Source organism: Ambystoma mexicanum, chromosome 7p (genome assembly GCF_040938575.1).
Source record: "Ambystoma mexicanum isolate Mex_15411 chromosome 7p, UKY_AmexF1_1, whole genome shotgun sequence".
Lineage (NCBI taxonomy): Eukaryota > Metazoa > Chordata > Amphibia > Caudata > Ambystomatidae > Ambystoma > Ambystoma mexicanum.
The window spans coordinates 880515733-880542963 of NC_090939.1; the positions used below are offsets into that span (position 1 = coordinate 880515733).

At 45.3% G+C, this 27231-nt stretch overlaps 1 protein-coding gene across 4 annotated transcripts in view; it reads right to left on the minus strand.

Annotated features, from left to right (window-relative positions):
- CDC16 (cell division cycle 16) overlaps positions 1 to 25941 on the minus strand; it is a 755778-nt gene extending 729837 nt beyond the window's left edge. Inside the window, exons 1-3 of one of the 4 annotated variants that reach the window (XM_069637119.1) lie at positions 25702 to 25818; positions 23870 to 23915; positions 23073 to 23184 (exon numbers count right to left, since the gene is read on the minus strand). Coding sequence is in view for 2 of the 4 variants with exons in the window: in XM_069637116.1 (XP_069493217.1) it covers positions 25702 to 25749 (48 nt within the window). In the remaining 2 variants the exon portion in view is untranslated. Of the gene's footprint in view, positions 1 to 23072; positions 23185 to 23869; positions 23916 to 25701 lie in introns of all 4 variants that reach the window. The other 3 variants (XM_069637118.1, XM_069637116.1, XM_069637117.1) reach the window with 3 other exon arrangements.
- Between the last annotated feature and the right edge of the window lie 1290 nt (positions 25942 to 27231).

Sequence of the window (27231 nt, forward strand, 5' to 3'; positions counted from 1 at the left end):
TCAGAGGGGAGATATACATATCCAACATAACACAATAACATAATACCCTGTGGGAAAAAAGGGCGGGTGTTTGGGAGGCCGTTTGCGGTCCGCCGATTGTCCCAGGGCGTCTGCCTCACTGGATTTCTGCCACCACTCTCGGCCGATTATTTCCAAGAAAATCTCCCCACCACATATACCATCCCTCCATCATGCCAGGCCACGTGATGCCAAAACGAAAAAAAGTTAACAGTAAAATTAAATTTTTGCTCAGAACCCAATTGGCGCTGATGAGAAACAGCACCACAGCCCCACAAGACTAACGGTAGAGGCATATATCCCGATTAAGGAGAATAATCAGTTCCTGGACACTGGGGGTAGGGGGGGGACACAGACAGACAATAAGGAAAAGGATAAATCGCATGTCAGTAGCAGAGCGATCACCCACCGCCCTGATCGCCGCCGGGGCATAGACATGTTCACAGACAATTACACAGTTGGCCCATTATCGTCTGAGGGCCTGCCCTGGGGTTTGCCAAGCGCCTCAAATTAACCCAACCCTTGCGCAGGAGGCGAAAAAGGAGCTACTTCAACCATCTAATTTCCCAAGGTTTTCATTCTGAATAAGCATCTGGTGACCAGTTCTGATGCTTTTGATATCCCCCAACCAGAATTGGCATGGAGGAAAGACGAACTAGTGCCTGTGACGGCCAGTACAGGCCCGAATCCTGCGAACAGTGCACCACTAAATTGGTTACAGGAGTCTGGGGGGCGACGGGGGGGGGGTCACTGCCCAGGAAAAGCCGACGAGAGACAAAGATAATGGCATTATAACCTTACAGGCGCTCCAACCAGATCTCGCAATGCTGGCATCCTCCCTGGGCCCCAATAGACTCAGTGAAATCATGAAAAATACAGACAACGATTGCGCCGAAGATAAACTGCATGCTGTTTATGGCGCTGGTCCCTGCCCCATAGGCCTCGACCAAAATAAGAAGGGGCAGGTCATGTGCGTGGAGAGTGGCCCCCAGTTGTGTACCAGGCCTAGTCCCCCCCCTGTCCATCTATCCCTCCCGGTTCATCCATTTTACATACCACGGACCCAGCTGCTATGGTGGCAGCGGTGGCTAGTGGTTGTAAACCCAGCCTTGTTTTGGCTGAGCTAGCAGACATAAAGAGACTGCAATTGGCCCTCCTCGAAGTGGAGGGAAGAGGGAGAGCCATGGGGTGCATCAATCATATGCAGGATGTTTTGGGGGTTCTTAAACTATCGGAGGAGATAAATCACCACACCACTGATGTGCCCACAGACACGGTTAGCACCAGCATGGCCGGACTGGGGACCATCCTTGCAATCAGAGAAAGCTCTGGTCATAATAGCGCTTGGCTGGCAAGGGGCCTGCCCCCCCCATGTTCCAAACCACTCAGACCTGAATCATGCAGTGCAAACATCCCAGCGATCACTGTCTGGAGGGCAGACCGTGCATTTAGTGCTGATCACACGGCTGATAAGCCAGCTGGCAAGGCTGGCCTTGCGGCACCAAACCCCGCCCCAAATGATGTTTGCCATAGGGCCCGCAGAACACAGTTTGGGCAGGGGATGAAAAACAGCAATGTGAGAACGGGCCACACGGGGAGCTGGGGGGGCAGGAGGGGGGAAATAGTACTCTTGCACAAGGTTGCTAAATTGGCCCCAAACGACCTAGAAACTTGGGAAGCAATTATGAATAAGTATCCACTGGTTTTGTGTTGTATGTAGCTGCATATCTGTAATACGTGAGGATAGTTACCAGGGCTGAGGCTCTTTGATCTTCAGGCTTCAGCCAAATCTCCTTAAATTACGGAAGCTCAAGACCCTCCTTTTCTCCTCTTCCTTCTCTCTCCCTCTCCCCTGCCAACACCCATGTCTGCAGCAGTGACGGGCTGCCTGGTTCCCTACGAGTTCTACAGGGCAGCAGGCCCCCCGACCAATGAACCCCCTCCTCGCTATTAGCTTGTGGACCCTAATCCCCTGCATCACATGCAATCCCTGGCATTTGCCCTCTGGTTCTCCCCATGGCACTCACCTAGCACCTGTGGCCCTCTTACCCCCACCCTCCTCAACTGCCCCCTTTCAATCTCTCCTCTTTACCCTGCACTTCCCTTCCCACCCTAGCACTTTGCATTTCGCGCAGCCCAGCACTACCCCCTTCATTCCCCCGCCTCGCACTTCTTGTTACTGCACTTACACAATCCGAATTTCACAAGGCCTAGTAAGACCGTTATTGTTAACTTTCTCCCTTGTTCTCCCCTCTTATTTTGTATTGTGGCGCCTTGAAACACCATTTATTGTAAAGACGCCTTACAAATATCCAATAAATAAATGAAATAAATAAAGTTTGAATTCAGGGAGCAAAGAGTGGGAAATGGAATACTGAGCATTGATATGAGACTTTACCCACAACAAAATAGCACAATTGAAATGAGGGCACATTCCCAGCAAAATGATGACTATCCCTTTGAAAGCAGGTCACAGTATCTTGGGCTCTCTGTCGCTAATGCAGTGCCGGCGGGGAAAAGGACTTTGGGCAAATTCATTAAAACCAAGGAATCTGTGTTTTTGGTGAACATGGAGAGAACTTAATCGGGATATGGCCTCGCTGACTAGCAGTTGGGTTCAGAGGCGATAGTTATTGTTCCATTTATAACATGGAAGGATGTAGAATTATTTGTTTTATCGTTATTTTATATGTGTTAGGATGTACTTTTATGGCCCTACAGCTAAGTTATTGAGAGACATATTTTTAGAGTACATATATAGAGTTTATTTAAGAAATAAAAGGGTGCAATGTCTTTAGAGCGTTTTGTGTGGAACCGTGCTTGATGGCTTCCTGTTCGGAGGACTGCTTCGTTAAAAAACGAAAAAATAATCATAATAATTGTAAAAGCAAGAATGTTAGGGATTGCACAAAATGTATTGCTAATGCATGGGGATTAAAAAGGATGTCTATTTTTTGTAGCTTACCATCTAGTGAAATAAAAACAAACAATGTAAGTCTGAAACTGGACCCCTTTAAAACAAGATTTGTGGGGGGTACGGTTGCATAAGTATGGATTTTTGTGCTTTTCGAACTGTCAGAGTGAAAGTTCCAGCTGTGATATTATTGCAGAAATTGAGTTTGGGTTGTTTATTAGCTTGATACAAATAAAGGGTTCAAGGTCTCAAAATCCAATTGCCACAACTATACTTAGTAGAAGCCAAGTGTGATAACACTCCCTTGATGCAATTAGCCTCGGATGCATCCTGTTTTTCTCCTGAAGGCACAGTGCCCCGATATCATTTTCAGTGGACTATTTTCAAATAGTTTCTGCTGAGACAAGGTGCTCACATATGGTACATCTCATGACTTAGTATCGCAAAAGTTCAAGGGGTTATTTTACTTTAAAACACAATATCAAAATGATGACGGGCACATAAAAACAAAATACCTTTGCACTTAGAGCTCTGCAGAAGTTGCATTAAGACATTGAGCAAAGACAGTGCTTTTCAGTTGTGCTGCACAGCACCCTTCTTCTGTGAGATGCACAAGTAACCAGACCGGAAGCAGGATGGTGGTTGATGCAACCAGCTCCAGCTCCGCCCTTCCCGTCGGAAAGCCGTGTCGTACAATGGAGTTGATGCCCCGAGTGGGCCTAGAGCGGTTGCCTGGGACTTCCATTTTCATGGCATTTGTTTTTATTTCGCTTCATTACGACGCCAAAAGGTATGCCGGCACTGACCAAAGAACTCTAGAAACATAGATCGCTGCATAAATTGCCTTAACTGAGCTATGGAAAAGGTGTTAAATTAACTGATGTAAGCACAGGTTTACTAACTTCATGCAAGCGCCATGGTTATCCCTCACAACGCCCCTTTCCCTCTGCCATCTGCCCTCCTCTTTCTCCCACTAGCCCCACCGTAGTTTTCCTCACAGAACGGCTTTTCAGTGCTTCTACGAAAGCCCAAACCATTAGCTTAACTTTCTCCTTGACTGGGGACGTCATGCGTTACTCTATGCGAAGAGCTCTGGCAAGTCAACAGGGCACTTAAGACTCTAAAAATTCACCAGGAATGAAAATATTGCACACAAAGGTTAGTCTTTTCACAGGACAGCCAGCACTCAAATGGGTATAATGGACATGTTACATTTATCAGCTTTTCTGATGGCTGGCAAGGTCTCTCACATTTACACCAAACCGACATCAAGTGCTAATAAAAGTTTCTATGTGATTTTACCGAAATCATTTGTAGAGAGGTATTTTATAATGAAACATTTTTAAAACGAAAAAAAACATTGATTTTTTTTATCCCCCCGCCCCAAGGACTCTGTTTCCCAATGCTTTTAACCCCACCTAAGCCCCTCCCCACCAGTTTTAACCCCTTACACCACACGCCATATGTTCAAAAAACAAAAAATGCTAAGTTTTTCGTTATAATTGTTTCGTTTCAAAATCATTCTCTGAAATGTTTTTGTTAAAATCACTGGATACCAAATTAAATAAAATCCCTTACAGCTGTTATTGCCTGTAACCTATAAACCATGTCAGGTGAGCAAGAGATGGGCAGCTTGCACATATCTTTTATGACCTGCAGGTTTACAAATAAAACACAGCAACAAGCCTACCACACACTGAGCTGCCTTACTACCATGGAAACATGTAACCTGCAGAATGCACATACATCCCTTAGGCACATTTTATGTTAATGCCATGCCAAAGAGGTTGGATAAGCAGAGGTAGCAATATTCACAGCATGACCCAACAGTCACATTCACATGCCAACATTCGAAACTATCACAAACGTTTCAAAATGAAAGATGATGCGTTTGCATACACATTGGTCCCTGGTGTAGCTGTAAACACATGGGAAGATTATGAAGCTTCATCCCTTTGCTGGGAAGGGTCAAAGTGCCCTCAACTTGCAGAACTGGAGAATCTAAAAACATGTAGAAATGGGGATGCACCAGTAGCAGAAAGTATAAGCTCTGAGAATTCTACCCACACAAGGAGCTCCGACAGGCTAATTAACGTTAGTCCATATTGGTAACTCATTGACATCAAAGAGTGCCACTCTGTCACATTAGCTACCTACTAACGCTAACATAACAAGTGTCCACAGCCTGTCGCTTTACAAGTAGTTACTAAAATTAAAGGGATAGGTTTTTCTCATTCGCAATACTGGTTCCTTTTGTGAACGTTCTGCTATTTGCTGAAATCAAACTGCAGCCCCTTTTCCCTTCAGGGAAAGCCTCCATAGCAGAGCCTGTGGCGCAGGAGCACAAAGATGTGCTAGCAATTGCTTCAATAATCAGGCCCAGACTGTTCCCTTCACGAAGCTGTTGACAGGACATTTGCGCCTCTTACAATATAATACTTTCTGCCCTTTGCGGAGCGCAGACAGGTGCAGGTGTTACGGAAAGACATTTCTCCAGTGTGAACAAAAGAAAGGGCTGGAGCACTAGGCCTGGCTGGAGCTCTACTGCCCACAGGACTACTGGCCACCAGTTAGACTAGCTCACGAAGACACATAAATATGAAGAATTCGTTCTCCAAAAGAGGGGCCTTCATCACACCGCTTCTGAGATCACTTGTTTCCCAAGAGACATGATGGGGCCTTGGCTAAGAGACTGTGTACCGGAGATAGCAACATGTTGCCATAAGAGAGTTACAAGAAGTATGTTGCCTGGTGAGGGACTGCAAGGCATGGGAACAAGGGGCTTGCCAATCTGATGGGTCCCATGAGCGAGAAACTGGTTTCAAGCTGCTGTTACAGTGGGTTAGCTCAATGTTTAATGCTGACTATGCAATTAGGATGTGGGGGGTGGGGGGGCCATGCACCCACTGCGTCATCGGGTTCGCACCAACCAATGACGTGTCTTTACATATGTTGTGTTTAGGTACTCATATAGTTGGAAGTCAATGAGACGGCAGAGAATGTAATATACTTGCTATTTTGTAAAACATTCTAATCTAATCTTGTGGTCCTTGTCTTCAGATACTGTAAACTAATGTGGGTGTGTTGAGAATTCCTTAGTCATGCTCTTTTACAAGGCTGACCTACCTCCCGGCCATCTTTATTTTTTACCTTGTGTTAAAACTGGGTTTTCTTGCAACTCGTGTGTTCCTTTATTTTTGTCCAAAATTCACTAAGGGTCTACACAAGTCAGAGATTTAGGTGATAACCCTACCCAAGAGCTTTCCTGAAGTGCAGGTGTTTTTTCTGAAGACGTCCATTCTCTGGAAGGGCATTCTTTAGTTTTGGGTCAAAGGTAGATGTCAACTTGCCTCTGCAGGACACTGCTTAGTCCAAGAACACAAATGAGTCCTGTCCCAGAGGATCCGAGATGTCTCGTATAGGTCAATCTTTTGATCAGCTGAGCAATCAATTGGGTTCTGACCTCCCAAGCGGCTCAGTGAATGAAGCAAATAATTTCTGAGGTGACTCTCTGATCTATCGGTAACCAGACGAGGAATTGAAGTACAGTGAGAGATTGGAGGTGGAGGTCAAGAGGGCAGCTTCATTTTCTAGAACGTGAGATTGATTCAATGATTTGAAAATAAAGCTAGCACACGTTATTAAAATAGCGAAGTCAACTAAGGGCTGTGGTAAAAAAAAATGCATATTTGAACTGTCATGTAATAAAGGTGTCAAAGGGCAGCCATGTCTCCTGGCAGCGAGAATAGTATATTGGTATTATGAAGGAGGCATTGGCTGTATGAAGAGGTAAAAACCCACGAGGCATGGTGTTCAGAAAGTGTCGAGGTCCATGAGGCACCATGGAGATGGAGAACACAAGGATTATAGCATGTGAATAGTTTGAGCATATATATGCGAAGGTGGGAGACGGCACACGTGACAATAGATAGGCGAGGACTGGACAAGCAGGAGAACGTGTTTTGTTGATAATGTGCTAACTGTGCAAGGCCATTAGATCCACTCTCTTTGGCGAGGTAACGAACGACGCTCTATTTGTTAATTTACGGGAAACGTCTATATAAAGAGAGGATTTTACACTGTTGGGGTTCGCCATTTACTGATGGAAACACGGTGTCTGGTTGTTTCCTTGCACTGCAAATAAATAAATGTCTGTTACAATCCACAGCTTGCAATTATGTTCGGCTCGATTCCACAGGACCAAGACCCAGATTGCATCAACTCTGTGCCAGTAATCCAGCAGTGGGTAGACATCCTTTAGCATGCATAACAACTAGTGGTGTCAATTTTTAGTTAAGGCACCCGGGAGTTGAATAATTACATCCAAGAGAAATTCCACATTTCTTCCAGAGTTCACCGTTTTTGCAGGCAACTGCATCAAGTCTGGCCAGATAAATTGCAGATTGTAAATTCTCTCATTTGCTTTTGATAAGAAATAAAGTGTTACTTTAAATCCGGTCTTGGAGCCTTCTTTGGGGAGATGAAACTGTTTTGGTAACAATTCTGTGTTATTAAGCCCAATCAGAATTTGCGGTTTGTCCTTGTAAACTGGACGGGCCCAGTTCTCTCTCTCTCTCACACACACACACACAATATTCGTGGAAGTGATGGGATGAGCTAGAACCCTTTATTTGCCTAAAACAAACTGCACCCACATACAAAAAAAGTTCCTGAATATTCACCTCTACAGTGCACACATATATATGCTCTTTTTCCCATTCTGCATGCACTTGCTCTGACCAGGATGGGAAAGATATCAATTCTGTGCGTTTCAAATATGAATCCCAATTCTCAAAATGCAAAGCCACTTGATATCCCCAGTAAATGAAAGCATCCCACAGCGCCCGTTCGGTCACTTGCAGGGGGATGCGTAATACATGCAATGGTTATTTGTGAACCTTTTGAGGATTTTTAAGGTTTCATTGCAAAGAAATTCACTCCCAGCACCCACATAGGAATTAAGTGCCTATCAAACGTGTGTCAGGAGTATATGCAAAGAGGTTGATCAGTGCATCACTTAAACTGGTACAGAGCCCTCAGAGTCTTGTGCTGGACGCATTTGTGAATAGGGCGACTTGTCCATTGCATACTCTGCACTCGATTAAAGATTGAAAATTAATCGGGGGCGCTGTTGCGCACAGCTAAGATGGCCGCCTAGGTGGAGAGCTCCGGCTCGATCGAAAATCCTTTAACTTCTAAATCCTTCCAGGCTTGCGCTGGCCGTCGTGCTGCTACAGAATAGCGCGGGGGAAGGTCCTCGGTAGACACCCTGCGAAGGCGGTGCGCGAAGACCCCGGGACGGCGGAGATATCATTGCCTACATCAGCAGCGCCTGTTGAGCCGTGGCGCAGCTACCTGCGGACTCCAGGCAGATTCTCACTCAAGCCCGAGGCTCGTAACGGCAGATCGGCCTGGTGGGGGAGGGGCAGCCCGCCGAAACACAAGTGCTGCCCGTGGGCGGCGACATTCCGCTTCCTCTCCTTTAGCCTGCGCGGAAGGAGCGCAGACCTCCCCACACCAGACTTCGGGAAGCCCGACAGAGCCACGTCGAGACGACAACGCCTGCCCCCTTGGATCTTGGTCCCCCCCCCGCGGCTAAGCCCAGCTAGGACTGAGATGATGAAGTAAGTGGGCCAACCGGGGTGGCGGAGACACCGAGGGTCAATACTGTACAATGCTACGGAAGTGGGGGCGAGCGGTGCAGATTTGGGGGCAAGACCCTACTATAGACCCCACTATAGAAGCACTTCCGAAGTGGAAATCCTACTCTTAGGACTCCTGGGAACAAACACTGTGTCACTGTAGTGTGCTAACAACGTACAGCAAAACCACTGCGGGCAGTCGTCGACAGCCAGCAACACACACACGTGGGAAAGCACAGCCCATCCTGGAATTTGCAGCGTCGCCTAATGGGCCGCACTGAGAGGAAAGCTGCAGGGGTAAGAAACACCGGCCCAATGGATTCCTACACAAGCTCCCAACAACAGGAGACACCAGGGGGTGCGCAACAGAAACTTCCGAAGGCTCAAACATAGACCCCTAGGACCGCTTGGCAACAATTGTGCAAAATGGGTTCCTGGCCGTCAACGTGAAACTAGATGACATAGTGGCGACGATTGGTTCCTTGAAAGCGCGAGTGGAAAAGGAAAGTGCACGCATCTCGGAGGCAGAGAACAGGATAGGTGTGAACGAAGACATGCTCGCACAACACGGTCGTGATATAGCCCTACTCCAGACGGAGCTCCGTAAGACGCAAAATAAGTGCGAGGAACTTGAATCCAGGTCCCGCAGGAATAACATCCGGATTGTTGGAATGGCGGAGTCGTTTGGCAAGGGCTGCATGGAAAGGAGTGTGGAAGAATTATTGAAATCCGTATTGGGGAAGACTCCCTGTCAAGCCACTTCCTCGTCGAAAGGGCCCATCGTATCCTGGCACAAACCCCCAAACCGGGCGCTCCACCTCGAACCATCATTGCACGTCTCCTGAATTATAGGGACAGAGACATGATCCTTCGACTAGCAAGAGAAAAAGGGACACTACATCATGAAGACAACAGGATACACATTTACCCGGACTTTTCTGCAAATATACAAGCACAGCGCAGATCCTACGAGATGGTCAAAAAACAGCTACGGCTCCGCAATACTCCCTATGCCTTGATTTTCCCTGCGAAAATGAGAATCCAGCACGGGGGCAGAGCCCACTTTTTTGAAAACCCTGCGGAGGCGATAGCATATATTGAGGCCTCTATTCCGCTGCCCCCTAGAGATCGTGCAAGAGACCCAAATGCAAGACCCTGCCCAGGTGAAGGCAGAGGAGATCCGGCGGACGGATGATGCACCCCCCCTGCTAACTGAAATCATGCCATCTTTGCTGTACAGCCGACACAGCCAGACTGGACCAAAACCCGATATAACCGAGCCGTAGAGTCTCCCGCGTGGGCGGCCAGACGGCTAGGCATTGCTCTGCGACGAAGCTCCCTCAGGAAAGTTCCAATCAGTTACTTAGGTTCATCGTCAAGTTGGGGCAGATGATGTGGGTGGAGGGCGGGAAAGGGCAAAAGGGGAAGTTTTCTTGTTGCGATCACCCCCCAGTTGAGTTTGAGGCTGGGAGGAATGTTTGCACAGTTGAAGATTGCAGGTTTGTTGAAAAAAGGTCTCACAGATGCAGCCACCATTTCAGCCCTGATTGCACATACATCTATGGTTGTCATAATACAATACAATGCGTACACGTAGGAAATGGGTGAAGGGTTAAAGGTTAAACTGATGACATGGAATGTCCGAAGCCTAAACAATCCAATGAAAGCCAGAAAGGTGGGCAATTATGTTAGCAGGCACGGGCCCCAAATCTTAATGTTACAGGAAACACATGCGCAGGGCTCCATTAATGATCAAATGCTGGTAAAATGGGGCAAGCAGCGCTATTACACGAATTACTCCTCACAATCCAGGCGGGTAAGCATTTTGATTCACAGATCGTTAGGGTTCATCGAGAAAGGCCACCTGGTGGACTTGACGGGCAGATATGTGATTGTTTGGGGGGAAATTGCTGGAGAACAGACAACCCTGGTAAATACCTATGGTCCCAATCTTGAAGATCCAGACGTTTACTTACACTTATTTGAAATCCTTGTTAAACATGAAGCGACAACCATACTATGGGGGGGGGGGGACTTTAATGTTGTACTGGACCAGACCTTGGACAGGTCCGCCAAGACGCCTAGGCCACCGTCTAGGACGGCACTTGCTTTGAAACAGATAATACAGCAGCTGTTCCTGCTAGGTGCTTGGAGAGTGCTCCACCCAACAAGCAAGCGCTACACATTCTATTCCTCCGTACAGGACAGTGAGTCACGCATAGACTATTGGTCTGTCCCCTCAAATACGACACATGCCCTACAGAGTTGCGAAATCCTTCCTCGTACATTATCTGATCACTCTCCCGTGACCATGGAAATTACCCTCGGGCACGTCCCCAAGCAGGCTAGAAGGTGGAGAATGCCTATTGGTATATTAAAGGACCCAAACGTGGCGGAAGGCCTGCACACAGACATCGCCAATTTCTTTGCAGACAACATAGGGTCTGTTGACCATGTTTCGACAGTCTGGGAAACTTTTAAGGTGTGGGTAAGAGGGGTCCTAATGTCTAAAACAACGGGCCTTCTGAGGGAAGTACGCCGAGACATAGAGAGGGTGGAGAGGGATCTGAACGTACTGGAGGAGACATATGGTCGGACACATGGAGGAGACACCCTTGCTGAAATACACAAACCTCTCAGGGAATTTGACAAACTGGCGGTAAGGGAAGTACATTATATAGCAGCCCCCTCAAGAGCTCGGAGGTACGGGGAGGGGAATAAGACAGGGAAAATGCTGGCCAACCTGGTTAAGCAGGAACATCATGTGGCCCCGATTGCATCGATACACACAGCGGCAAAGGGTATGGTAACAAGCGAACAGGGAATAAATGATGAATTTGTAGAGTTTTACAAAACACTATATGCGAATGAGATAGGAAATCCCCTGACAAGATCAAAGCTTATTTGGCCACCTTGGAGCTCCCCAAACTCACGGAAGAAAGTAGGCTAATATTGGAGCAACCTGTCACGGCAGAGGAGCTCACTGAGGCGATCAAAGGGCTCGCGTCTGGTAAGGCGCCGGGCTCGGACAGCCTGGGAGTGGAATTCTACAAGGAATTCCGGGAAGAACTGATCCCTGTTTTGCTGGAGGTGTGGGGGGAGGCCCTGGGTAAACGAACCCTGCCACAAACAATGCGCGAGGCCATAATCACGGTGTTGCCCAAACCTCGGCGTCCGCCGCAAGATATGTCATCCTATAGACCCCTGTCCCTGATAAATGTGGATGCAAAAATCTTTGCGAAAGTGCTGGCAAACCGTATGCTACCCATCACGCCATTGTTAGTACACACAGATCAAAGCGGATTCATCCCCCAAAGGTCCACCGCCCTAAATTTGCGTAGGCTATTCAGCATAATGTCACAGATCAATCCGAACAAACAAGCAGTGGCAATCTCCCTTGACGCCGAGAAAGCGTTTGATTCGGTTTCCTGGGAGTATTTGTTCTTGGTATTGGAGGCATTTGGAGTTGGCCCATATTTCATTCAATACGTCAAATTGCTTTATACAGCTCCATGTGCGAAAGTATACACGAATAGAACTATGTCTCAAAGGTTTGAACTGGGCAGAGGTACCAGACAGGGGTGCCCCTTCTCCCCTATCCTTTTTGCTTTGACGATTGAACCCATGGCAGCGGCGATACGGTCGAGACATGGCAACAGGGGCATAACGCTGAAGGGAGCCACCCAAATAATATCACTATATGCAGATGATACGCTACTCTATGTTCGAGAACCCGAAAAAAACATTGTCCCCATCAAGACAGACATCAATGAGTTTGCAGAATACTCGGGGTACAAGGTCAATAGCTCCAAATCAGAAGTGTTCCCGCTCACCCCCTCCACAAAACGCCAGCTCACATGTGTGGCCTTAAATGGGCTGAACACTACATCAGGTACCTTGGGGTGGTCTCTTGTAATAAACAAACATTATATATTGATAACTATGACCAGGCACTGCATACGCTTAACATCAAATTGCAGGTCTGGAGGCGTCTCCCAATTTCACTACACGGTAGAATTGCCATTCTTAAAATGATTGTACTTCCGAAACTATTATACCTATTTGTAAATATCCCTATATGGCCGTGGAGAGAGTTCTTCTCTAGACTTCGCTCTATGGCGGTGTCCTTTCTGTGGAACGGGAAGACAGCCAGAATCAGCTGGGAGAAGATGACAGAGCCGTATGAGAAGGGGGGAATAGCTGCACCAGACTTTGAGCTCTATTACACTGTGTCACAAGCACAATTTGCAAAGTACTGGTACGATGAATGTGACAACTCCCCTCATACGCAAATAGAAGAATGCACCACCGAGCCCACGAACATTAGGTCAGTGATTTTTAACACTGGGCACAAAGACTCTTGCGAATTCGACCCTGTGAGTTGTACGGTGAAAGCCTGGGGAGCAATACACAAAAGACTGAAAATAGAGACCCCGTATAACCCTGATGCACCCCTGTGGAAATACCCTGGCCTCCCCCCCACGTTTGATACCGACATACAGGAAACCTGGGACCCGGGCATGGAGATGAAAATAGGTGACATGTACATAGAGGGGAAGTTTGCGACCCTTGCGGAGTTCACTAGAGGCGTGGGAGGTGGGCAGCTCAAGACATTGCAGTATTATCGAATAAGATCTGCATATCAAAGGCGTTGGCCGTCATTCCCAGGCGAACCCCCTGCTCACCCGTGCTTGCGGCTGGCCACTACACAGGGCGGGTTGGGAATTTCCAAACTTTATAAGGCAATACAGACTCACTCCGTTGCGGTAAACCAGGTGAGGGAGAAATGGGAAGTTGACATGAAAATGCCAATACCAGAAGAAAAGTGGGTAAGATACTGTGCGCTCACAAAAAAAAGAGTCTCACTTAATGCCGGTCTTCGGCAAATACAGTTTAAAATTCTAAACAGGCTGCATTATACCTCTGCTAGGATAGCTACATTCACGCCCGATGACCCAGGCAGGTGTCCCAAGTGTGGGTCCCTGGCAGCGGGATCCTACCATATGTACTGGGAGTGTCCAGCCGTGGCGCGGTTTTGGGAAGGGGTTGCGAATATGCTAAATGAAATCACACAGATCCCCCCGCACTTGACCCCACAAAAATACTTGTTCGGTGATATTGGTAAATGTTCCGAAAAACTCAGAAGGCTATTTAATGTGTCATGTGTCATAGCTAAACGATGCATATTGAAGGCATGGAAGAGCCCGGCTGCCCCCACAATGGACGCCTTCCTACGGGCGTTAACTTACATAAATGAACCTGAGGAGCAATATGTACTGACCCAACCGAGCATGAGCAGGCCAAAAGACATCTGGGGCCCATTCAGGGCGTACCTCTGCGATATGCTTTCAGACACTGAAACGAATATTTGAATGACAACTGTTAATAATTTAACGAAGGTATTGCTATGTATGCGACTGTATATTGTGTTTACTGTGCACCAATGCAACTGTCGAGACCATCAATAAAAATAGGTTTAAAAAAAAAAAAGATTGAAAATTAATCAACCTTAACAATCCAACCAAGTGATTGCGGACAGTGAGCCCATAAGAATATAGAACTGGGTTGTTATTCTTTGTGGCTTTGAGCAGTTCCTGCCTGATATTTCGGAGTATGGATTCTGTCCTCATTGTTGGTATAAAGCCAGATTGACGATTGTGAAACCAGAAGTATAGCCATTATTATCCTCTCAGATTTTGGCTTCCAAAAGCAAACTAGAGATTGTGCTGAAATATGGAGAGATCAAGGCATTTTTAAGTGGTATGGCTCCTGAACCGGAGTCAAATGAGATGTGAAAGAAGGCACTGAGCAGTGGGGCCAGAGGGATTACTTGAGTTTGAGTGGACATGCTCGAAATAGATCTCTCAGAGAAGTACATTTCAGTCCATTCACCAAATTGATGAGGGCCTCCTCTGATACGTGGACGAGTGTGGTAAAAGCAGCATGGTGTACACAAGAGTGAAATATGGTCATACACGTCAACTTCATCACAACTGGCGACTGTTATTTTTTTAAAAAAGAAAATGTATTCTAGGGCCATTGACCCGAATGGCACAAGTAATGTGCTTCTTAAAATGAACACTGTACTTTGAGCCGAGGTACTTCATGTGCTTATTACAAGTATTAGCCATGCAGGTCTACTACAGACCTCCTGAACAAAAAGTAACATTGTTCCCATACATCCCGAGGTAACTACAGAATTCTAGCAATGCTTGACATTCCTTCTAAAATATTTGCTAGAGTGTTATTAAATGCATGAACCACTTGGATTGACACTGAACATATTTTACCATACAGCCAGGCTGGCTTTCGTGAGAAATCGAGCACACTACATAATCTGCAAGCTCTTGACAGTGGGTGAATATGCATGGAACAAAAGTTCCCAGCCGCTCGGCTGCATGTGGCTTTTATTGATTACAGTGCTGCGTTTGACACTATCCTTTATGATAACCCATGGGGAAAACTTGCTGAATGGAACATAGCGGCTGGTTTATTGTCAATGATCATGCATCTTCATACAAACATTTGGGTTAGTGTCCGATTAGACTGTGTGGGTTGGGTGACCCAATGGATCCCTACTTATAGGGGAGTTAAGCAGGGTTGCATACTTGCACCAACAATGTTTAACTTATGGCTGGCGGATTTACAAACAATATTTGCTTCCCCAGATATTTATCCTCCTAAATTTGGCACCAACTCGATTTCCTGGCTTGGGTGTGCGGATGATCTGCTTCTCTTTGATACCACCACTAGGAGTTTACTCGATGCAAAATGGTCTCAAAATAAATGGTGATAAAACAAAAATGATGGCCTTTGCTTCCAGTCGTGCGAAGATCAAGCTGTACTATTGGATACTAGATAAAAACAAATCGAGCAGGTATCGACATGTAAGTATCTGGGAGTTATCGTAGATGACAAATTGAACTGGTCTGCACAATTGGAAGCGGTTCACTCTAAGACAACTCAGCAAATTGGTGCTCTTAACTTTGGGGGAAAGCATGGAGGTCATTCTCTCCACTTAATCATAATGATATATTTATTGCACCAAAATATCACCACGTGTTACATATGGAGTGGAAATCTGGGCTAAAAAATAAAAGCACAGAACTAAAACTTGAAAGTAAATCACTTAGAGCACTTCTACGACTACCCGTAATGACGCCTATATAGTATATCCGGCTAGAATCTGAACTACTGCATATAAATACCACGCTAGTTCATAGGTGTATGATGCTTTACTGGAGATGTATCTGGACTGCTCCAGGAACTTTACTCTTGTGACTGGTGCTTGCACACAGAAATATGATGTCACGAGTGTGCATTTGCTGCATAAGCCATATATAGGATACTGCTGCACTTTGGTGTGCTCAAATAAGCAGCCACTCCATACAACAGCCGATACCTACCTATATAAAAGTGCACAGTCAAAGTGACCTTCAAAATTTACGATGAGAACCACTGTTGATCTAGCTACGAAAGTCACTAGTGCACCATTATTGAATACATGCAGCAGCAAACCAAATCTCCAGATTATATAAATGTGTTTCCTACTAACTACACAATCCGAGGGTACCTAAAAAATCAAATTCAATTTGATAAACTTAGGGAATGAGGGGTCAGGAATGTGTATTCCTCATCATGAGAGACAATGCAGATGTGTGGTGAGGAAAACCTAGAAACGACAGAGCACTTCTTGGTGGCATGTGGTAACCTTACACTACTTAGAAGTACCTTCCTGGGGCATATAGCAATAAGGCAGCTTACTCTTCTCCTACTGCTCTGTGGGAATGTTTTATGAATGGCAATGATGACAAATTAATATTGTATGAAACCTGAGGGTATTCTCACTTCTACTCCCCCGGGATCCTCTTCCTAGGTGGCCAGGGAAAGGCAATCACTCTTGGAACCTGACCCTGGGGGGTGGAGAAACGAGGGAGCATCACCTGGGGGTATAGTCCTGGGGATTGCGAGTGGGGTGCCCACAGGCGAGACGTGGTAGCCTCCTTTTCCTATTGAAGACCAAACTAATCCTTCCCTGACCTTTATGGGGTACTATAAAGCAGTTCCCCTTATTTGACATCTAAGAATACTGGGACAAGGAAGAGGCGACTAAAAGTAATGACCACTACACCTTCATTTCCCCACTAGTACTGAGACGAGGAAGATGCCTGCAGAGTACTGTCAGGGTCAGGCATGGCCCTTTAACTATGGTCAAGCAAGTCTAATTAGGCATCCACACCTGCAGCCTGTCAAGGGACTGCAGGTGTATAAAGGGAGACCAGTGGAGCAGAGAAGTGAACAATACGGAGCCCTGTGTACGAGAGACAAGAGGGCCCTTTCTGTGAGGAGACAGCCGTGGTGGGACCTGAAGAAGAGATAGGATGCCGGCCGACATCCGAGGTGTGGGAGCTTCTGTGATGGAGATTGAGGAAGAGAAAGAGGACACTGTGTGTCCACCCAGAAGCAACAAAGCAGTGCGCGGGCAGGGCTCGGAGTGCAAGGCTGCGAAGCAAAAGGAAGCAGCAAGAGCCACTGCAGCCAGATGCCGAAGACCGTTGAGTGTTGGGCAGGCAGGACATTAATAATGAAGCGCCGTATGAATGAAAGCTTCAAACCAAGATGAGAGATAGTATAAAGGCATTAGAGTATAAGTTGTGCAGCTCTACTGCGCAGATAACTCAGTATTAAATGTTCAATTCCTTGGCATTAATATGAAAGCGAAGAGTCCGGCGCACACGAGATTGATCCCCTTTAATCTTGAACAGGTATTTCTACCTCATATACCGGAACTTCATATACGGTCCTGTTAACTGCCTTGAGATATTTCACTTTGGTTTTGTATTTCGGTACACGCACTGGCCATCTGGGTAGGACCATTTTGAACGCGGTCCATTACTTTACACTTTGTTATCTAAGAAGTCCTATTAGAGAGTCAATCTGTTACGTTTTGCCTTGAGGACGTCCTTCTCTTCGAAACACGCGTCGGCTGTGACCACAATAAATCACCATTCACAATTCTGGATGATCACCTTTATTATTCAAGGGCTCTTAGCTTTCATATTAATGCCAAGGAATTGAACATTTAAAACTCAGTTCTCTGCGCAATAGGGCTGCACAACTTCTACTCTCATGCCATTGTCTGTTGGAGGAACCTAGGGGAACCTCCTGTGCAGTGTCTACAGCATTGGACCACCCACAATTTGGAAAAGTTGAGCGCACCGCAGCCCGCCACTCCCCTTTTCTTTTGTCATGATATATCTCCGAACAGAAAGGAAGTTCAAAATAGCGCTACATTATACATATTGAATACTGAACAAAACTTTAAAACAGTGCCAAACTATGCACATTGAATACCGAATTGAATGAAAACATGTTGAATATCGAGCAAAATACAACTTTACCAGCAAAGCAAATAACTAATGAAAGTTCAAAAAGGAAAATGCCCATATAAAAGCAACCTATGGGGAAAAGAGCAAGTGTAAATGAGTGCAACTAAGGCGGGGCATGAACAAGACCACCACAAAGTGAATCTTATGAATTATGCAATGTGGCCAGGCCAAAGGTGGACAAGAGATGTGTAATACGTTATGGCAAAGCCAGGAGGCTAACTAGGAAAAGCCCAAAGAGTATAAAACTGCACATAAAGTCAAGATGCCAACAAAGAGTAGTCAAGTGAAGGTGAATCTGTACACAGGGGTGAATGCTGTAGAACCTGTGTGGGCTAAAGAACCTATGGGTCCTGGTTGTGTGACCTGTGATGGGTCAACCGTGTCGTCGAACAACTGCACCTAGACCAGTGATCACTATATTGTGAAAGACAAAGACATTGTGAAACCAACCAAGAAGAAGCACTACAAGTGAGCTGGTACCACAGGAGTGTGTGGAATTGGTTTAACTTGAACAAGATAAATCTTGAGACTTTTTGTTGAACTTTCTTGAACTTGGGGAAATGGAGCTGAAGAGGAGGTTAAGAGCTGGATGAAGCTCCGAACATTATGTTGAACACCATTTCTTTTATTATTGACATCCCTACACGTTGTTTAGGTTTAGTTGTGAGGGCAAGAATAGGTTTTGGACAGAGACAGACTTTTAAATTGAACTCCAACTCCAGACTTTTCTTAGTTTCGTTCAGGAAGGGAATCCCACCTTAGCATAGGGAAATTAAGGCCTTCTACCACCCGACATTTGATTTAATTAACCATTTTATTGTGAACTTGGAATCTTGTCTGTGTCTTGCTTCATGATATTTTATATAGTAAAGTTTTGTGATCTTGTATTGGAGATTTTAGATTAACTTTATTACTAGATTGAAATGTGTTATTGTTGGTAATGGAAGAGTTTTATTTTTTTACTGTAAGTTTAGTCTATGTATGTTGTATAAGTCTTTGACATATATACTAAATACATTTTAAAAAAGAAAAAAAGTAGCCTGTTACTTAAGTCTTGAAAAATTACAATTTGAATGGGTTTTGCTTGCTTGTGCTGTATATTTTATAAGTAATAGTTATATTATAGGAGGAAAGTCGAAATGTTATCCACACGTATTTGATAAAGGACAATTGTGTTGCTTCAGTGAGGTTGGTGTACATTTTGACACCTCTGTTGTCTCACTGCTAGCTTTCGTGATACAAAACTCTTTCTTGCAGGGCCAAATCACAGTCTAAAATCCCCAAGAGTAATTTTGCAAGCAAGTCTGTCATTTTGAAGCTTAAGCTTCATGTTCTTATTGCTACAATTATAGATACACTGGTGACGAAGGGTCATGCAATACTCGTGTCCTGCTCCCTGCTGCTTCTGCTAAGCAGCACCGTGTTTTCTCTGGTCATCGAGTGCAGATCTTCCAATGCACTGGAAGTTATTTCTGGTGAATTTACCTCTTTGAGAGCTGAACTTGTAATCGTTCTACCTGCCTACATCCTCTAAGCATGACAAGTCCATGGGGGCCGTTTCAATGCTGCTTTACTTCTGTTTCTGTCCATGGGCTCCTTCCACCAGAATGCAGTTCAAACACTTGCTCTGCATCATTATCCTGATGTTACCAGAAGTGCAGCAATCCCCATACTCTGGTCAAAGGGCAGTACCATGCCCACAAAAGCACTAGTGCACTATTTACTTACCTGTCCTACGTAGGAACGACGTGGAACATATTAAGACCAGAATAGCAGTGTACATCCCAAACAACAGAAGTTAGATACTGCAGTCGACACCAGGCGTTGCAAGCGAATAGCCACCCATAAAGTGTCACTGGCCACCTTCATTCGACACATACAGAGAGCACACCATTTCTTATTTGCCAAGAGTAAATTATCACTACCCAATAGCTGGTGGCGTGGCACACAGGTGATGGGAGTACCCTTTCTCTATGCCAGTGAAATCCTCTTGACCACGATTAGGTGGGCCTCTTGCAACACTTTACAACTGCAGACATCACGTCATTTTGACATAACGCATTCCATCAACTTGTTTTCCTGATGGATCAGATGGATGATAGACTGACGTACTTCTTGACGCAATAGGATTACGGGATGGTATGCATGCACGTGATCTATCCATGCATTCAGTAGGCTCCACTGTCCACATCATATGAACTACCTACTTTGTGCCCAGTAAACTTTTGACTGTGAAAGATATGTATTCCCTATGACAACACATACCAAAGGAGGAATCACAATTCTCTCATGTATCTCAGGACACACATCAAACATTGCGATTGTCATAGATACTGTAAACAAAGTTTTGAAATCACAATTTATTGCAGGCATGAATCTACCAATTTCATAATAAATTACTTCAAAAACGTGCCCTTAGAAAGAAATTGTAACCATGGTCAGGGCAACAATGGCTAATGACACAAATGTGGAAACCATTGAAAAACTGAAATGGACTCAGTGGGCCCAGACACCCCTTTACCATGTCAGCATGACATCGAAACCAGCAACATGGTACAGATGGGGATAGGACATCCCACATGAAGGGACCTGCCAAGCAACAGGGAATCGTGGGGTGCATGTGGTCAGGAGTCCAACTTCAAATCTGTGTGCAGGACATCACAATCAGCAAGCTAAACACCCCTAAACCAACATCACAAGATCTTGAGAAGACTGTGCAAAAACTGCCGGGAACATTGCAGGCTCTTACCTGCAAAACCCATCTACTCACTTGACTGCAGACTGGCATGGACACTGTGACATAAAGTTTGGCATATAGATTCAAGAGAAATCCTACACAGTGATGTCGACTCTTCTGGTGGTGAATGACAAAAAGGCTATGTTTTCGTCTGATGGAACCCCACCACAAATGAACATTGCACAATGCTCCTGATGCAGATAAATTGTGATAGACTGGAAATCCTACTAGACACCGGAGACACAGTAAACGTGATTGGCGAAAACAAATATACCTTGTTATCTTGGGCGCTCAACATGAGACCATCCGCCATAGACACATATCTCTAAGATCTGCCTCTGCACTCCCATGTCCGTTGCATCCACAAAGAAGCATGTACAAAGATTTCAGTGCCAAAATTAATTTCTACCTTAGCTGTACGGAAATAAAGTGAGAGTGCATACTCAGCACCATGGCGGTCATTCAGATAGGGCTATTTCACTTCATATGCTGACAGATTCTACTAAATATCCCACTCCAAGATAAAAACAAACATAAGGCCTTGTTGGATCAAGACATCTTCAAACCAGTGAAAGGGCCAACCCTGATGGGCGCATACACATGTGGGTTCACAGGGGCGCACCTAACTAGGCAACAGAAGGAGAATGACCGACATCCGGTATCTCCTACCTGGTGCCACAATATTCTCAAAGCTCAACTTCAACAAAGGGTACCATCGGCTGACAATGCATCAAGCCTCAAGGTACAGAACTACTTTGCCAACCATGTAATGCATTTCCAATATGAACACCTGTGTTTGGGTTTGTCATCTGCAGCAGACATTTTGCAGGAAGAAATCCACACCGTCAGACGGCAAATACCCAACTGTGTGAATTATAGTGATGGCATATTCGTTTTTGACATTGTGACATTGTGATGGCGTAAGGAGGCTAACAACATGGTATCATTTTGGTTACAGGCTTTTATTCAAATAAAGACAAGAACCTGTCTCTCCCTGTTGAGGTTTTCCCTACCTCCACACAGAATAACTCAGGTGCTCGTCAGGATGTAAGTCAAAGGAAACCAATACACAGTCGTCTGTCCAAGCCAACTACTCTATTCCTACCACTTACAAATAAACCAAGAAGAAAAAAGGGTTTTATCCAAGCCACCAGGAGAATGGCTCCCTTCTCCTGGTGGAACAATCCAGTCTTAGGTTGACTTAACAACAGTCTCTTGCAATAGGGTTTGATTAACCAAATATGCCTAGACCAGGAGAATGACTCCCTTCTCCTGGTCTATCTGGAAGAGCTCTGCAGACTGTTCCTTGATAGCCCTTTGGACAAGTATATATGGGTCTCTTTTCTTCCTCCCAAGAGTTTGTGAACAACAGAGTTCAGACTTTATCAACCCTTTGGAGCTTTGTCTGGACTATTGGTGACAATTACTCCCGGACAGTTCGTGGTCCTTTTGGAATCTTTCACACATGTTGGGGTCCCCCACTCCGATGAGGGAGTTCACTCCCGAGCCACTATGAGATTTATGGTTTCTCGTGTCACCAGTGTGACAAGGAAGATTACCTCCTGAGGAATACTTGATTCTTGAAGCTACTGTGATGAGGGAGATCCCTCCAGAGGAATATTTGCCTCATTGGGCTCCCTGGACTCCACCCAGCTTTCCTGCAACTCCTGTTAACTGTTTCTTCACTGGGGCGTGAGACTGATTCTTCCCAGGGTCTCAGGTCGTTTTTGGCTCTGCACGCGCTCAGCGTGTCTTCCTGCTTTCCTCCTCTCTGGTTTGTGCTGCTGCAGTTTCTGTGTGTTTTATAGACCTCACTGTCCACCTTGGAGAGGCCACGCCACTGTTAGATTCTTCCTGCTCCAGCAGCAAGTCGGGTTCCCTCCAGCTTGCATAATTCCTTTCATCCTCTTCTTCAGAGACCGACTGTGTCTCGATGCTTCGGGCAGCGTGGGTTTGAACTTCCCAAACACATTTAGTCCGTCCTCAGTCTTTACTTTATACTGCAGGGCCCACCACAGAGTAGCATCAATGTTTGTTTTCGAAGCCTTTGAAGTTATCTTCATGCCTCCTAGTAGCCACCTCGTCACAGTTCTTGGCTAATCATTTCTACTGTTGTTCTGTATGTTTCTTTGATTCTTCTTTGTCTTAGTCCTATCTGGTCTTGCAGATGCAATAGTGAGACTTCAAAATAACACACAGTAGTAGTTTCAGGTTGCGGGAGAGGAGTTAACAAGGCATAGCTTCTGGGAACAAGGGTTAAGGGAGGTCTTTCCCAGGACGGGAATCCTTATCCCCATTAGGGGAGTCTCTCCATATCAGGTCCTCCCATTTTTTAACCCCCACCTAGTGGTACAATTGGGTAATGACCTTACCTCCCGAGCCACATAGAGAAGGGCTCCCCCTTGGGGAGAAGTGACGAGATCCCGTGAATCATCACATACCACTCAAGAGCCTCAGGGTCCCACTCTTAGGGTGTGTATGGCGCTGAAAAAAAGCAAATTGAACACTTAATAAAAACAAATTTGAATTCAATTCATCAGAACTACTTCCACAATAAATTCTTTGGATGCACATTTCCCAAAGATGGTTTAAATCGAGTTTAAGACCCCATCTCCAGACCAAGTCACTCCAACTTGCGGCCTCCCCGAGCATGGCGAACTACTGTATTTGATATTCCAAAGATTTCACCACCATCAGCACTCCCCTAAATCCCCTAACCAAGCAAGGGCAATACTTCATCTGATCGCCTGAGCACCAAGACGCTTTTGACTCCATCAAAGACTGTATTGCGTCTGCTACTTTTATCAATTATTTTAACCTAACAGATCTACTGAACTCACAGTGGACACAGCCCAGTAGCTCTAGCTGCTATTTTTGCACAACACAAGCAAGGCTAAACATCACCTCACTGAGTTTGCCTACGTCAGTAGGAGCCTGAGCATGGAAGTGGAGACACACTTGCATGTGGGGAAAAAGGTTAACAGTAGTTTGGACCTGTAAGTACCACCATTTGCTCTTTTACTGAAAGAAATTCAACAGTGTCACAGACCAATTATGGCAAAGCGAATACGAAGATGCCTCCTCACATTGCAAGATGAGTATTTCTTCAAGACATAAACCCATTTGAAAGCATTCATAAACCAGGAAGAGAGAAAATCCTGTTGGTTACCTGTCCAGGCATCTGCTACTCCCAGCTCCTGATGTCCAAATGAGCACTGCAGAACAGTACATTGATTATGTAGTTGATTGCGTGCGACATGAATAAAATTCTCAAGGAGATAATTGATTAAACTACCGCTGACCCCACATTAACTGCAGTCATGCGCCGTCTTCATTCCATTAAATGGCATGACCTCACCTCATCAGCTTCTATCACATAAAAATACTGGTGTCAAAGGATTAAAGGCAAACTATCTTTTAGCCTTTTCCAGCATACTTTAAAAGAAACAGCAGGATTGCAATTCCCACCACAATGCATCAGAAGCCCACGAAAGACGAGGAATAGTTTTCATGAAACGGCTACTACGTGAAACAGTATGGTTCTCCAACATGGATTTCATCATTGAAACAAGTATGGAACAGTGTTTAATTTGCTTCAGTGAGGCTCCTGCAGTGTTGGAAGAGGTAGCGGTTGACTTTATTACACTGGATCGGAATGGTCTTTATGTGGTAGTAGCTCTTGATGAACTGCCATGATATCCAGCGCTGCGAGTCATTCCCTCTATAGCCTCCACACCATATTTTCGTTAGAAAAAAACGTTTGCAGACTTTTGCATTCCTGAAATAGTGCAAACCTATAATACACCACAGGAAAGAGCACGTATGCTCAGCAGAGTAAAACGCACATGGATTTCTCACGTCACACATGAACCTGAAGTGCAAGACACATTTGATGACCACAAAGTTGTTACCAGCAAAGCTGTATTGAAAGAGTATGCCGATAAGCGAAAAAGAGACAAACATTAACAAATGGAAAAGGGTGATCAAGTGCTGGAATAAACAACCCGGACTGCAGAAAGTGACTCCTCCGTTTAATCCACAAACCTTTACGATCACTAACCCAACATAAAAGGGGCAATGGTCACAAAAACCACATCTTCCTTATATAAAAAAAAAAACATTAAAAAAGTTGTGGGGAGTTAGGGAAACCAGGAAACTATCTAATCAACTAAATCAAAGTCAAGTGTGAAGGATCTGTCAGGGACTCATTTCGAAGACGAGTGGTGATGACACACATGACTCCAGTCCTTCCTACCAACAAATCGATCGCAGAGAATAGTCAAAGCACCAATGGTAGTTGATTCTGTTTAAGGTCCTCATTCCGCGCACGTGCACCTTTCGGAGACGTTAGGAAACAGGAGGAGGACACTTGTTTTTACAGCAAAAGGAAGACAAAGGGAATTTATTTCAGAAAAAAAAGGGTAACGCGTTAGAGTAAAAAAGGTTTCGCTGTAAGATATAACAGCTGTGGGTTTTGTTTAACTTACTCGTACAGAAACTAATTGCGATACTCACTCAACTGAAGAGACCTAATGCTACAACTCCCAGAATGCCCTTATTTGAAAGGCATGATGCGGAAAGTGATATTACTGAAGACATGCAGCCATCTGGTCGCGCTACTTTGCCATAAAAAAGACATGCATGAGCTTAACCATGTTGTTAAAAGCACATTTACATTTAAGTATTACGTCCCAGGAAGGAGCATTCAAAATGCATTATGTGTCGTGGTCGTCTACTGGCAAGCTAGTTGTCTAACGCCTGGCACAGTTCGGACACATTAAGCTTGCCAGGGCTAGTTCGGACATATTAAGCTTGCCAGGGCTAGTTCGGACATATTAAGCTTGCCAGGGTTAGTTTGCGCACGGTGGTGCAGAACACCCAAACCATGCAGTGTTTCAGTCTATTACGAGTGGCTGTGATGCGGCTTATTTTGTGGTACTGCGTGTCGAGCAGCGTTGGTGCGCATGGGCTGTTGAATTGTTGCTCTTAAGCTCTACTCACCTGGTCTATGTACAAGCGGACGCGCCTCCGCAGCCGCTGCAGGTCCATACCGGGCTCTGCTGCTGTCAGCGAAACTCCCACTTTACTGTCCGTCCATACTGGGAAGCGGGGTACCCAGTCCACTACTCTACTGTTGCACAGGGGAAAGAATAAGCTGGTGCTCTCGCATCATAACCAGGAGAACCGAAAAGGGGATCTGTTGCGGCCATCTTGGAAGGGAAGAGAGTTCATCAGACGCTTATCAGCGAACTGTAATGGATCATTATAAAGGATGGTAAGGGATAAGGCTTTATTCAGTTTATCAGCAGAAATCTATGGAGTGGTCCTATTTGTGTAACAACATTACAGACAGCCGTAACAGAAAACATCCACGGTTTCCTTTGATACCGTTTGCTCTGGTTTCTCTAACACTCATGTGAGGGATTTTCATTTTGAAATCACTTAATCGCAAAACAACGAAAACGCAACGCCAGGTTGGCAATAAAGCAGCCCGTGTTCGGCGACCGCTCGTTCGGCTGTTCCTATATTCAAATAGAACATAGAAGAAGGACTGTTCTTTTCGTTACGTTGTTATATTTCTTCCCTGGGAAACATCACCAAAAATCTGTCGTACCGAGATCTTTATATTTACCATTGCTTTAACCTGAGGCGGCTCTTCAAACAAACTCGAGTGTATTATCTTGAACTAAAGAAGCATTACCTATTTTTATTATTCTTGATTTAATCACTACTGTGATTTTTACAAGGTTGTGAAGTCAAAGAACATGCATTTGTAAAAGTCCAAAAGAACCTGTTTCTCTTTGGGTGATTTCGCTTTCCTCCAGAAAGGCGAAGGTCGTGTTTGGCTACTTTCTTGGTTCTTCTTCAAAAGAACCTGTTCATGAGCAGTACCTATTGCAGGGACTTTTATATCAGCGTTTGATAACTTCATCTAAAAATACAACTTTCTTCAAACAATATGCAGGTGGTCTCTTAGTGACGGAATTTGAATAATCCAAACATGTCTTTTTTTTCCAGCAGATAATGCACGTTACGAGTGAAAACTGCAGCATGGATGGTGCACTGAGTTCCGACCCGTGAGAAAAGGCGGGAATGATGGTGTTAATACTGTAGGTCAAAAGCTATTAGGTGTCCATTTATCAATTCCTTACTGTTCCATTTTATAAATACGGTACACAGGGAAGTTTGAAAATATTGCACCTGTAGTGTAGGAGTTGCAGTCCGGGAGGGCATGGGTGGGATATGTGGTGTATAGCTCTCAACCATTTGTCTTGCAAAGGCGGGTTAAATCACCCGATTTTGTTTCTGGCGGGTGAGACGCCCATTGGAATGAATGGGCGTGCAGGAGGACTGGCGGGTGAGTCACCCCTTTGCAAGGCGGGTGACACCGGCCAAAAGCGGGTGAGTTGAGAGCTATGGTGGTGGGGAGGTAAGGGACATGACGGGCAAGGGAAGGGTGTTGTAATGTGTCTTACAAGCTGAGTGGATAACATCACTGCTGAATGGAATGTAGTGATGTCAGTGTGAGAG